The following is a 12,145-nucleotide window of genomic DNA, read 5'->3' as shown; positions in this document are numbered from 1 at the left end:
GATGATATTTTGTCGCCTGCGAGTCGTGCATTACAGCAACCTCAAATGTTTCCCCATGGCAAACAAGGTTGCAGGTGACCTTCCAACCATTGCAAAAATTCCACCAGACCACACTTTTTGCAATGGACACGACCAAAAGTAATCATGGACTTATGCATTGCTATAAATGGCAAGTACACCAAAATCAGCTTTTAAGGTATAATAAATTATTAAGTGAGCAAATAACATATGGAATGTAAAGTCTTACCTGAGGGGTAGTGATGATTACAGCGCCATCAATGTGAGCCGCACTCAGGTACTGTACTACTGACAGATGCTCATCAGAGGTACCCGGCGGAGTGTCTACTATCAGGTAATCCACTTCTCCCCAGTCTACATCTCTCAAAAATTGCTTAATCATTCCTAGAGGATTGGAAAAGCAAACTGTAGAAGCACATCAAACATTCCCCAACCATTCAGTTCTATGATGGTCTTAGGCTCTTTTCACACCGCAGTCATGGTTTCTGTTAGGACGGCGGTGTTGGACCCTTCACACGATAGATTAAACGGTGCCCGATGGACCCCATTGACTAGAAGGGGACTGTAAAGGGATCTGCGGGGGTTCTATCATCCGTCATTTTGACAGGAAGAACAATGTTGCATACTAAGCTATTCTTCCTGTTAAATATGACAGAACTGCCAATGGAGGCTCCAAAAGGTAGTGTGAACTTAACCTTATTGCCTCTTATTTTCTGTTCAAAAATGACAATTGCTTGGTGAATTTATTTAGAAAATAGCGTTTGGTGCTGTAACTCCAGCACCAAACGCTATTTTCTAAATAAATTCACCACACTTAAATTCAGCTGACTTAAAGAGGCTCTGTCACCACATTATAAGTGCCCTGTCTCCTACATAAGGAGTTCAAACAAAATAAGGGAAAGAGACCCAGCAGGCATAATAATTTCACAAAATTCAACTAGTTTGCGGTTAAGAAAAAAAAAAAAAAAAAAAAAAAAGAAGAGAGAGGAGTGCCCTTATTCCCAGCCGGCTACAAAGGTATGCAATGAGCTAAAATGTAACTTTTATTAGGCATGATTAAACAGACCGGTAACTAAACCGAAACAGGACAAAAACACTTGTTAAAAGTTAGCTAATGCTCACTGACAGTAGAGAATTTTGCATATCTCAGATGCAATCAGTCAGTACGATATGATATGTCTGTATCTGTGTATCCTAACAGCGTCTGCAGTACACTGATCAGGTAGTGTCAATGGCTAACGGTCAGTGAGGCATTGCAATTAAAACTTAAAGAGAAGCCCCCCCCCCATGTTTCGCTACATACATAGCGCCCTCGGGGGTTCAAATGGGGCAACCCAATTCAATGGAGTTTTAACATATCATATCATACTGACTGATTGCATCTGAGATATGCAAAATTCTCTACTGTCGGTGAGCATTAGCTAACTTTTAACAAGTGTTTTTGTCCTGTTTTGGTTTAGTTACCTGTCTGTTTAATCATACCTAATAAAAGTTACATTTGAGCTCATTGCATACCTTTGTAGCCGGCTGGGAATAAGGGCACTCCCCTCTTTTTTTGCTTAACCGCAAACTAGTTGAATTTTGTACATAAGGAGATCGGCGCTGTAATGTAGGTGACAGTGCTGCTTTTTATTTAGAAAAACTATCTATTTTTACCACTTTATGAGCGATTTTTAGCTTTATGCTAATGAGTTTCTTAATGACCAACTCGGCGTGTTTTTACTTTAGACCAAGTGGGCGTTGTACAGAGGAGTGTATGACGCTGACCAATCATTCGTTTACACTGCACTAGCGATATAGCTATATCGCTGTGTGCAGCTACATACACACACTATAACATTACTGCAGTGTCCTGATAATGAATATACTTTACCTCCAGCCAGGACGGGATGTGTATTCAGAATCCTGACCACTTCTGTAGCGTCTCTGTGAGAATTAAAGCAAGGCAAAAGTAATTTCGCGAGATTACGATGTAAACGAGATTAGGTTTGCCTTGCTGGAAATCTCACAGAAAAGATTCAGACGTGTCAGGATTCTGAATACACATGACGTCAGGGCTGGAGGTAATATATATTCATTATCAGGACACTGCAGTAATGTTATAGTGTGTGTATGTAGCTACACATAACAATATATCTATATCGCTAGTGCAGTGTAAATGAATGGAGTGAAGTGCATGACACTGATTGGTCAGTGTCATACACTCCTCTGTACAACGCCCACTTGGTCGAAAGTAAAAACACGCCCAGTTGGTCATTAAGAAACTCATTAGCATAAAGCTAAAAATCGCTCATAAAGTGGTTTAAAATAGATCGTTTTTCTAAATAAAAAGCACTGACCGGGCTGGCTTAATTTAAAAAAAGGGGTCGCCATGTCCTGCCTTTTTTCAAAGTGTATATTTGTATTCTCTGCTTGACAACTGCTGGCACACTTTACAGGTCTGAACGTCCCTAAATTGGGGAGGGGGAGATAATCCTCTTTCTACAATTTTATATAAGTTATAGCATTGATCCACTCATACATTATTTATATTAATTTGATACAAACCATTTTTCTTGGGGCCCCTCCATATAACTGCATCATCTGGACTACCAAGCAAGAAGCCAACAGACATCACCGCCAGGTTGTCCTCTACATACTGAAATACAATCGTAGTAAATTGGACCACAGTTGGATGCTCAGCATAGGAATTATACAGTAAGTGATCAATGCTTCAAATAGAAGAAAAAGGAACACCAAGGGTTAATCAAACATATTGGGTTAATCCGGCTATGCAGAATTTTCTTTTATGTTGGAACAAGTCATACATCCGAATTACTGCAATGTCTTAAGTTTCAGCTTCTAGACAGTGCATCATAATATGCGGTGTTGCCACTAGAGGTCACTATAAGGCTCCAGACCTGGCAATGGATCATCATCATAAAAGGATTGGAGTATTCAGGGCATTCAGTCTGGAGACAGATACTTACAACAGGTGACCATCCGGAGCCACTTTGGTGAACCTAAAAAACAAGATGAGAGTAACAACACTTAGAAAAAAAAAAGTACTATAAAGGAACCAGCTTTTTTCACCTATGTTACTGTGGCAGATGAGAAGTACTGCCTGACAAAGGAAGACTGGAAAGAGGAGGACAAAAAAAAGAAAACAAAAAAAAAAAAACGGCTTGTCTACCCCCCCGGCGATCAGCTGTTATCACCTTATCACCAGGGGAAATTGCAGCCAGCCGCGCATTTCTAATGTAGAATTACATGCCGGCCATTAAGATGAATGGCCAACCAGGTTATGCAGTGACACGCCAGGTCCACTAGAGCCACTCTTACAGAAGACTAGGTCTCTATGCTGGCACAAGGAGGGGTTCCCCCCTATGATGTTCCTTTGACATACATGGATCCACAGGTTTAAAGAATATCAAAAAACACTTTCCCCTTGTCTAATAGCAAGAAGGATTATAATAAATAAAAGTGCCTGGTCTTCTTTAACCACTTGCCTACTGCTAAACGACTAAATACGTTGCAGCGGTAGGCAGTTAACTGTGAGCCATCGGATTTAAACGATGGCTGCATTAACTATCTGCCGGCGCCAAGTGTGCCGGCGCAAAAACTTCATAAAAGTTAATTCAAAGTTATATGTACCTCATATTGGTTTTATTGAAAAATACAACTCGCTACGCAAAAACGAATCCCTTATGCTGCTTAGTTGATGGAAAAATAAAAAAAATAAAGAGTTATGGCTCAATGAATGCGGCGATGCAAAAACGAAAAAAAAACACAAAAACGTAAAAAATAGGCTCAGTAATGAAAGGGGGGGGGGGTTGAAACCCTCCAGTAAAGAAGGGGTAAAAAAAAGGGACCATTCTTATGTGGTTACCTGTTCGCCTTCTAGACCCATTATTTTTGGAATTGATGGACCACAGATGTCCACATCAAGCAAGGCAATCTAAGACAGATAAAAAAAGAAAATTAGAACTGTTTGTACATTTCCTATAGAGGCAGACTGCAAAATAAAAGGGTTTCTACACTTTTGTCCGCTCCGTCCCGCAGGCCAAAGTTCATCATTTAGCCCTCCTGGGCTACACCTGCATACACGGGCTTTCAAGCCTCTGCTGACTGATGTAAACAAGAATGTTTCCATTCACTGACAGACATAATAAGTCTCACGTCTCAGGGTTTGCTACAAATTGTATTCAGTCCATGCAATCCTCGGTGAGCTACACAGTTTGTACTCTGGGATGAAATATTTTACTTACGCTCATACATTGTAACGAACGAAGGACAGGAGAGCGATAGGAGCAATATTATTTTACATCCAGAGATCCTTAAACACAAAGTATACTACAGTGTTGCAGAACTTTTCATTATCAAGCAGTACCCCCTCAACTTGACCATTGCACCACAAGTGAACATGTCCAGCAGATGACTAGTAAGCCGCCTGTACAGATCATACTTTTGCGGATATACCTCATTGTTTTTGGGCAGGATTTGCCAACAATCGATGGCACATGATGCTGGCGGACTCCGAAGTCTGTCTATTCTCAGGGTATAAGAGGCCGAGATGTGTTGGATATTTTTGGTCCATACTTTTTATTCTCCTCAGGGATGAGTGATACCAGTGTTTTCTGACAAGAGCTCAACCTTCTTCCTCCATAAAAATGTCATGCGCAATGGAACCAATGGCTGTCGGCTGAACGTTCGTTTGTCCGCTATTATCGAATGTTCATGGCCACCTTTAGATATGAATGTTACTTTGTATTTTAAACCTTTCTTATGTTTAGACATGGCCAGGCAGCCTAGAAATTTGGTAATGGCACCTACATTTTTGGTGAATATAAGACAATTTTCGGAACATCTCCCTTTATTAGCGATTGAGATATCAAAGCCTGCAAGCTGCAGACAAATTGGGCCTTATTTGCAAAAATATCTAACAGTAAACCCATAGCAACCAATTGTAGCACAACTTTCATTTCTTAAGCTGCTGTGGAAAAATGAAAGCAGAGCTCTGATTGGATGCGATGGGTAATACGGACAGTTTTGATAAATCTGACCCATAGACTCAAGAGAAAAAAAAATGTCTGTTAGCCATAGCAACCAATCACAGAGCAGCTTTCATTTTTCAAGAGTACTATAAGAAATGAAAGCTGTGCTTGGTTACTATGGGCAACAAAGAATGTTTTTCAACAAACACCCCAGTATCTGTAGCCTGTCAGCAGATGCAGGGTGTTCTATGACAGCCTATGTCTGCACGCTATAGGCAGAGTACTGGCTGCCATATTCACCCGATTTAGGCCGAATTCACATGGGCGTTGCGCATCTTGGATGTGAAAAACGGTAGTTTTTCACGTCCGAGGTGCATACGTGGTCTGTGCTGCGGAGTGCGATATCACGCATCCCCCATAGACTAGAGTCTATGGAGGGATGTGTGAAGCGTGACAAAAATACGACATGTCCCATTTTCTCACGGACCTTTCACAGGGTCGTTGAAACAACAGCCTTGTGAATGGCCACATTGAATTATATAGGTCCGTGCGAATAAGGCCTAAGCCTCAGTGTGGTGCAGGTGGGGCATTATTTTCCTGCAGCTGACCTGCTCTATTGTCAGAAGCACTCCAGATCATAAAGGGATCAAGTCTGATTAAGGTTGCCACCTTCTCACAAAAAAATACAGGCCAGGGAAAAGGGTGTGTGGCTTAACACTAAGTGTGATTTCAGATTTAGAATTTAAATTAGTCTTCTTAATTAAGTTATTAGTTTAGATTAATTTAGATTTAAATTTAGACTGTTACCATTTTAGTGAGACAGATCGTCCTGACTTCTGCAAGTTAACTGCTCCGGTCTCAACTACTCCATTCTAGACAGTCAAGAGAGAGACACAGAGAATCCACCACAAAAGCGCAGTGCTGCATTAGGTACAGAAAACAATCTTACTGGCACCCTAGCCCACAGCCACCATCCATCTCAGACAGTTATGACTTGTGACAGGCTGCTGCTCAGCCGCCCGTTCCCTTCACGTTGGCCCCCTGACTAACGTATTCTCGCCAGAAGAGGGGATTTATACTGCACCTCTTGTTCCGCCCATCCCGCTTCCTGCTGGTGCTGGCGCCAAAATCAGCAGAGGAGTCGGAGGGACAAAGGAGAAGCATATGTGCTGAGCCAAGAATACAGCAACTGAGAAACCTGCCCACCCCAACTTTTAAGTATTGCAAAGAGGGACAACTGATGCAATATTTTTTGTTACACCACACCTATAACTCCGCCCATACACACCCAGGTCACCCAACACAGTATAATGCACCCACAGCTGCCCCCACACAGTATGATGCCCCATGGCTGCTCTCAACACAGTATAATGCCCAATAGCTGCCTCCCCACACAGCACAACGCCTTCATAGTGCCTAATAAAATACTCACCTAGCCCTGTTCCCAGGCTGATTGGCAGAGGGATCTCTTCCAGTCTCTTCCGGTCTGTGCCAAGCCGCTCACAATGTGTTACATAGTGAACCCGTACAGCTGGGAGCCATCAGAGGTTGCAAATACAGTTGAAACCAGGACATGCAACCGGCCGACTGGAATCTGCCACTATCCCGCTGGATCCAGGATGGTTGGGAGCCATTGGGCCGGTAAAAAAAACACGTCAAAAATACCAGCACCGGCCTAACCATGATAATACCGGTCAGATGGGTAGAATAGCGTCTGGGTGGCAACCTTACATACAAAGCAGCTGTGTTTAATACAAATATTAAAAAGTGAATAAAACCGCCCTTACACTATGGCAAATATGATGAATTTCCGGGAGCAAATCTGATCTTCCTCTTGGGAAATGGCACAATTTGTAACTGGCAATAAAAACGTCATTGTAATTCTATGTTGGAGTAACACACGCAGCATGTAACAGTCAGCGTCATACAACTCTAAGAACCTCCAGCCAATACCACTGAACGTTCATTGTGATCCCAGCAGCTGCTCTCTAGTACTGCACTTAATAAATACAAGCAAATCCGAGCACGTCACAGCCTGAAATATCATTAGGCGACTTTGATCCAAGCTGAAAAGGACCATTTGCCAAAACACAGCCCTTCTTAAAAAGTAATTGGTTATATAATGGGAATTATTTTAACACCTCTCAGCACCTGTTGTAATACTTCATCCATGGAGAATGAACGGAGAGCATTTCCGAGGAAACTCTCAATAAAAGGTTATAAAGCAAATTATTCGTTTGTCCTCGGTTTACCCTCTGCTTACTAGAAAATTAATAACCACAAGGAAGTTGGGAGTGGTAGGATATCGACTGAATGCGCTTTCACTTATCTAGCTCACAGCAGACTAGATCATAAACTATAAGAAAGTATTCAAGCAAATTACCCTGAGGGTTTAGAGAAAAAAAGCCAGAAGACAACACCTTAAAAAATGGCTGCTGTCAAATGGAACAAAAAATTGGAAAAGCTGAATTTTACATGCCCGATCCATGGAGTTTTCCAGGAGATAAGTGGAGCAAGTCACTCAACCCACACCTGATCTATTGAATTACCATTCGACTGATCTGATCGTACACAACACTGGGTGGAATCCAACCAGATGCTGCTGTTGGCCTACATCCTACCAGTGTCTATGCCCATCTTAGGCCCGGTTCATGTAGGAGAAGAAAAAAAAACAGGGGCTTCTACAGTTGTATTTTATAGGGAAGGAAAGTGGAATAAATATGCCGTAGGGGAAAAAAATAAAAATAGGCCATAAATATATTTAAAGCAAAAATAATTGACATGGGTAATTGCCAGAGGTTAATTAATTTAAGGAGTTCTACTATTCGAGGTTCTTAAAAGATGTAGCAGAAAGAATAGATGAAGTGAAGCTCAGAAAGTTCAAAAGAAATAATGGGCCTTGAAGAAGTCCTGGAAATCATGTTAATTACAGGTATGACATCATCTGCTGTTCAGAAGGATTTATGTCCCTAACACCATCCTCATAAAGGATCAAACACTACAGAAAAGAGAGAGAAATTCAGGTATAGCCCTCGGCGCCAAATTACATCAATAGTCGCAAATGTCACTTCAGCTCTCCTTCGGAAATCATATCACATACAAAGTGTAGACATCATTTTCCAATAGATCAATGTACTGGAACATGACTTTTAGCGATGGTAATAAAGCTCACAGGGGTGGAGGACAGGGCTGTACATTTTCTTTTGTGACACATACTTTAAACTTGGTGGGAAATTTTGGTCGAAATGTTCTATTAATTCATATTATAAAAAATCTAAAATTTTAAGAGAATGTTGAAAAATGTGAGTTTTCATAAATTTGAAATCATCCGCCTCCAGCTTAAAGTGAAGGTGTCATGAATTGATTTTTTTATTTTTATTATATTGCTTTTAATAAAATATAAAAACAAAAATGTTATTTATTAGTGTTGTGACTTTAAACTTTTTACGGTGTTCTTACTTTTACTTCTCTATGGGGGCTGACATTTTTTTTTCATCTCTGTATGTGTCGATTAACGACACATACAGAGATGGAATATGGTACATACAACCCCATAGAGAATGCGAACGGGAGCCGTTCCATTCTCAGAAGCGTACGCAGTCTGTGTGGGAACGGCGCATGCGCCGCTCCCACAAAGACGAAAACAAAGCAAGTTTGTAGAGCGAAATCCGGCGCCATTTTCATGTGGACCAGAAGACGCTGCCGGACAGTAAGATGACGACTTCCGGCCATATGTTCATCTAAGCGAAGGCGCAAGGAGCGTAGACTAGCGGAGGCGGCAGGAGCAGGTAATTTATGTTAGTGTATGTGATGTGTGTATTATGTTCGTGTGATACGGTCTGCTGAGACCTGTATCTAATCCTCCTACACTGTGCAGTCGCTCAGAAAACGGCGGCACACAGTGTAGGAGGTTTGAAGACCTTCAAACCCCTCCTTTTCCTGGCACTAGCCAAAAGAAGGGAGGGGGGATTGTGTGAGGACACTAGAGCGAGTGTGTCTACCGCAAATTTGCAGCATAAATCAATGAGGCTACTTTACCACAGTGACCATGCTGCAATTTTGGGAACTGCTCCCTCTAGTGACCAGCACATGGAAAGGTTATAAATTAGAATCTAATTTATAAATATTTTCAGACTTGTGAAAAAATTAAAAAAATTAAAACAATGTGTAATCACTCAAATACTAATTGTTTAACTGAAAAAGCAACACATGCCCTTTAAATTAATATGTTATTAGCCTTACGTTGCGACAAGGTTTTTCTTCACTGTGAATCGACTAAAGAATAGCTGTATAGGAGAACTTATGCATTTGCAAAGTATTGTTCCAGCAACTTGAGAAATCATCTCAACTCCCCTATACATTGGGGCCTTCCATCAGAGGTATACGTGGGGAGTCCTCCCAACTTAAATCTTCGATGGAATGCAATAAGCTGATGTGAAAAGTGTCTAAGTGTTATACAATTCCATTTGTACAATGTCTACAACCAGATTTATGTACCACGGGACGTGGCCATGCGGTAAATCGGGGTAGTGAACAAAAATGTCCATATGCAGCACAAGGCCCCAAACGGTCATCATCTTCACTGCATCTATGGGATCCACATGGGGGGGGGGGGGGTCTAGCAAATGATAATGTGGTGTTTTATACAAGAAAGACCTGGGTGTAGAATGTAAGCCATCATTTTGCATCATTCCAAGAGTCATAACGTTTTAATTTTTCCAATGACAGAGCCGTATAAAGAGGTTTTATTTAAGGGATGGATTGTATTGTTAATGCATCATTTTGGGGTACATATAATGTATTGAAAAACTTAGTGATTTCATTTAGTGGGATGGGGAATTAGAAAATTAGCAATTTCGCAATAGATTTTTGGGTTTAGTTTTACCACGTTAATCTTGCAGTATAAAAGGACATGTTAACTTTATTCTGCGGGTCAGTGCAATTACGGCGATCCCAAAGTTATATAGTTTTTTTTACTACTTTTACACAATAAAAACAAAATCATCATGTTTTCGTGAAGCAATATTCTGAGAGCCATAACGTTTATTTTTCCATCGATGGAGCCGTGTAGGGGCTTGTTTTTTGCGGGATGAGCAGTATTTTTTTTGGGGTACACGCAATTTTTGATCACGAGTCAAATTTTTTTTTTGGAGGTTAGGGTATGTTCACACGGCTTATTTTCAGCCGTTTTTTCAGGCCGTGAATGCCCTGAAAAACGGCAAAAAATACAGGGGCTGGACACCTCCAAACATCTGCCCACTGCTTTCAATGGAAAAAGGACTTTCCGTTCCCACGGGGCGTTCTTTATGCGGCCGTTCCTAAAAACGGCGCGTAAAAAAAACGCCCCGTAAAAAAGTACAGGTCACATCTGGAGCAGTTTTTCATTGAAAAAACAACTCCAAAAACGGCCGTGAAAAAGCACTGCAAAAAACGGCACAAAACCAGGGGCTATTTTCGCTTGAAAACAGCTCCATATTTTACGGCCGTTTTTGGTTTGCCATGTGAACATAGCCTAAGGTGAATAAAAATAAGCAATTCGAGTTTTATTTCCCAATTAGTTTTTTACGCCATTCACCGCGCTGGATAAATAACGTAAAATTGTTATTTTTTTTTTTTTTTAAGCGTTTTAAAAACATTTTTTACGCTGTTCACCGTGCAAGTTAAATAATGGTATATTGTAATAGATAGGACTTTTATAGATGCAGTGATACCAATTTATTTTACATTCTGCTTGGGGGAAATGGCAAAAGTTTTTTTTTGTAACTATTAATTATTTTTTTTACACTCCTGAAAATGTATCTTTTTTTTACATTTTTTTTACACATTTTATTAGTTCCCCTAGGGGACACGAACCAGCCAATAGATCATTAGATTGCTGATACAATACACCGCAATACAAGGATGCGTTATGGAAACAGCGTAACTCACCGAGCTAGGCCGTTTCCGTAACTCCCATAATAGTCAACGGCAGTTACGGAAGCAGGGTAGCATGCAAGCTACTATGTTTCCATGACTACGATTCAGTTCTATGGGAGTTACGGAAACAGCATAGCTCAGCTAGTTACTCCGTTTCAGTAACTCGACATGTAATCAAGCACAAGAAGCTAGAGCGCGGTTTAGGGGGCCCTGTTCTAGAGATAGGTGGGACCCGCATCTATCTGACATATATGACATATCCTGTGGATAGGTCATAAATGTCCTTCATGGAAAAGCACCTATGAATGCCGCGGTCGCTATTGACAGCGGCATTTAACTAAACGGCCAGGAACAGCGCGATCGCAGTTTCTGGCCGTTAGAACAGCATGTCAGCTGACAGCTGAAGTGTATCGCGTGGGCTTAGCGAGTAAGCCCGCTACAAACATGACCCCCCCCTCGCTCCATGACGTGTCAACACGTCATGGGTCGGGAAGGGGTTAGGTAAGAAAGTGGTCAGGGCTTGACTGCCGACTATAAAAGACGCAGGGACTTTTCAGCAAGATTTATTCTTGCTAAAAACTGCGTTTTATGGTTCCGAAAAATACGGTAATCATGGAAGAAAGCCAATTTGTGTTTTTATTACTTGAAACGTTTTTTTTTTTTACTTTTGTAAAACATTTTTTTCAATTTTTTTAGTGCCAGTAGGGGACTTGAAGCCTTGAACTTCTGATCGCGGTTATAATACACTGAACTAATTGACATGTCATTTTTTTAACGGTCATTAAACCTATAGGTTTCTATACCTCCCTATCTCAACCACTTAGATGCCCCGATCACTATCGACTGCAGCATGTAACGGGTTACACAGCCATGATCAGAGGTTAGCTGTATATTACAGCCGGCTCCTGCTGTGAACAGTGCGTGCTCCACTCATGACACCTGTGTGCCATAAGTGTACGGAAATTTGCGTAAATCGCTTCGGACTTCATCACGTAACTATACATCATGGGGTGTGAAGGAGTTAAGTAGATATTTGTTTCAGAACACTTGGATTCACGAATCTGCCTCTGTTCACACCGTATTGGGTGTGTACTCCCAGTGCATACGCTGAACTATCCATAGATTATGTATGGCGTATGCCATGTACGACATCCGACGGGGCTTTATGTTCAGCACATAATCAAACTCTGCATTTGTAGATCTATAACTTCCTAATATAGTATGATAACTATTTTTGA

The 12,145-nt window shown here is 41.1% G+C and overlaps 1 protein-coding gene across 1 annotated transcript in view; it reads right to left on the bottom strand.

Moving 5' to 3' along the window:
• The window catches only part of NUBP1 (NUBP iron-sulfur cluster assembly factor 1, cytosolic), a 35,143-nt gene that overhangs the window by 6,405 nt on the left and 16,593 nt on the right, over positions 1 to 12,145 (bottom strand). The window contains exons 4-7 of the mRNA XM_075830094.1: positions 3,887 to 3,955; positions 2,988 to 3,020; positions 2,566 to 2,656; positions 248 to 402 (exon numbers count right to left, since the gene is read on the bottom strand). Coding sequence (XP_075686209.1) covers positions 248 to 402; positions 2,566 to 2,656; positions 2,988 to 3,020; positions 3,887 to 3,955 — 348 coding nt within the window. The remainder of the gene's footprint in view (positions 1 to 247; positions 403 to 2,565; positions 2,657 to 2,987; positions 3,021 to 3,886; positions 3,956 to 12,145) is intronic.

This window comes from Rhinoderma darwinii, chromosome 6, assembly GCF_050947455.1.
Source record: "Rhinoderma darwinii isolate aRhiDar2 chromosome 6, aRhiDar2.hap1, whole genome shotgun sequence".
Taxonomy (NCBI): Eukaryota; Metazoa; Chordata; class Amphibia; order Anura; family Rhinodermatidae; genus Rhinoderma; species Rhinoderma darwinii.
This window is presented reverse-complemented; position numbering and strand designations above follow the sequence as displayed.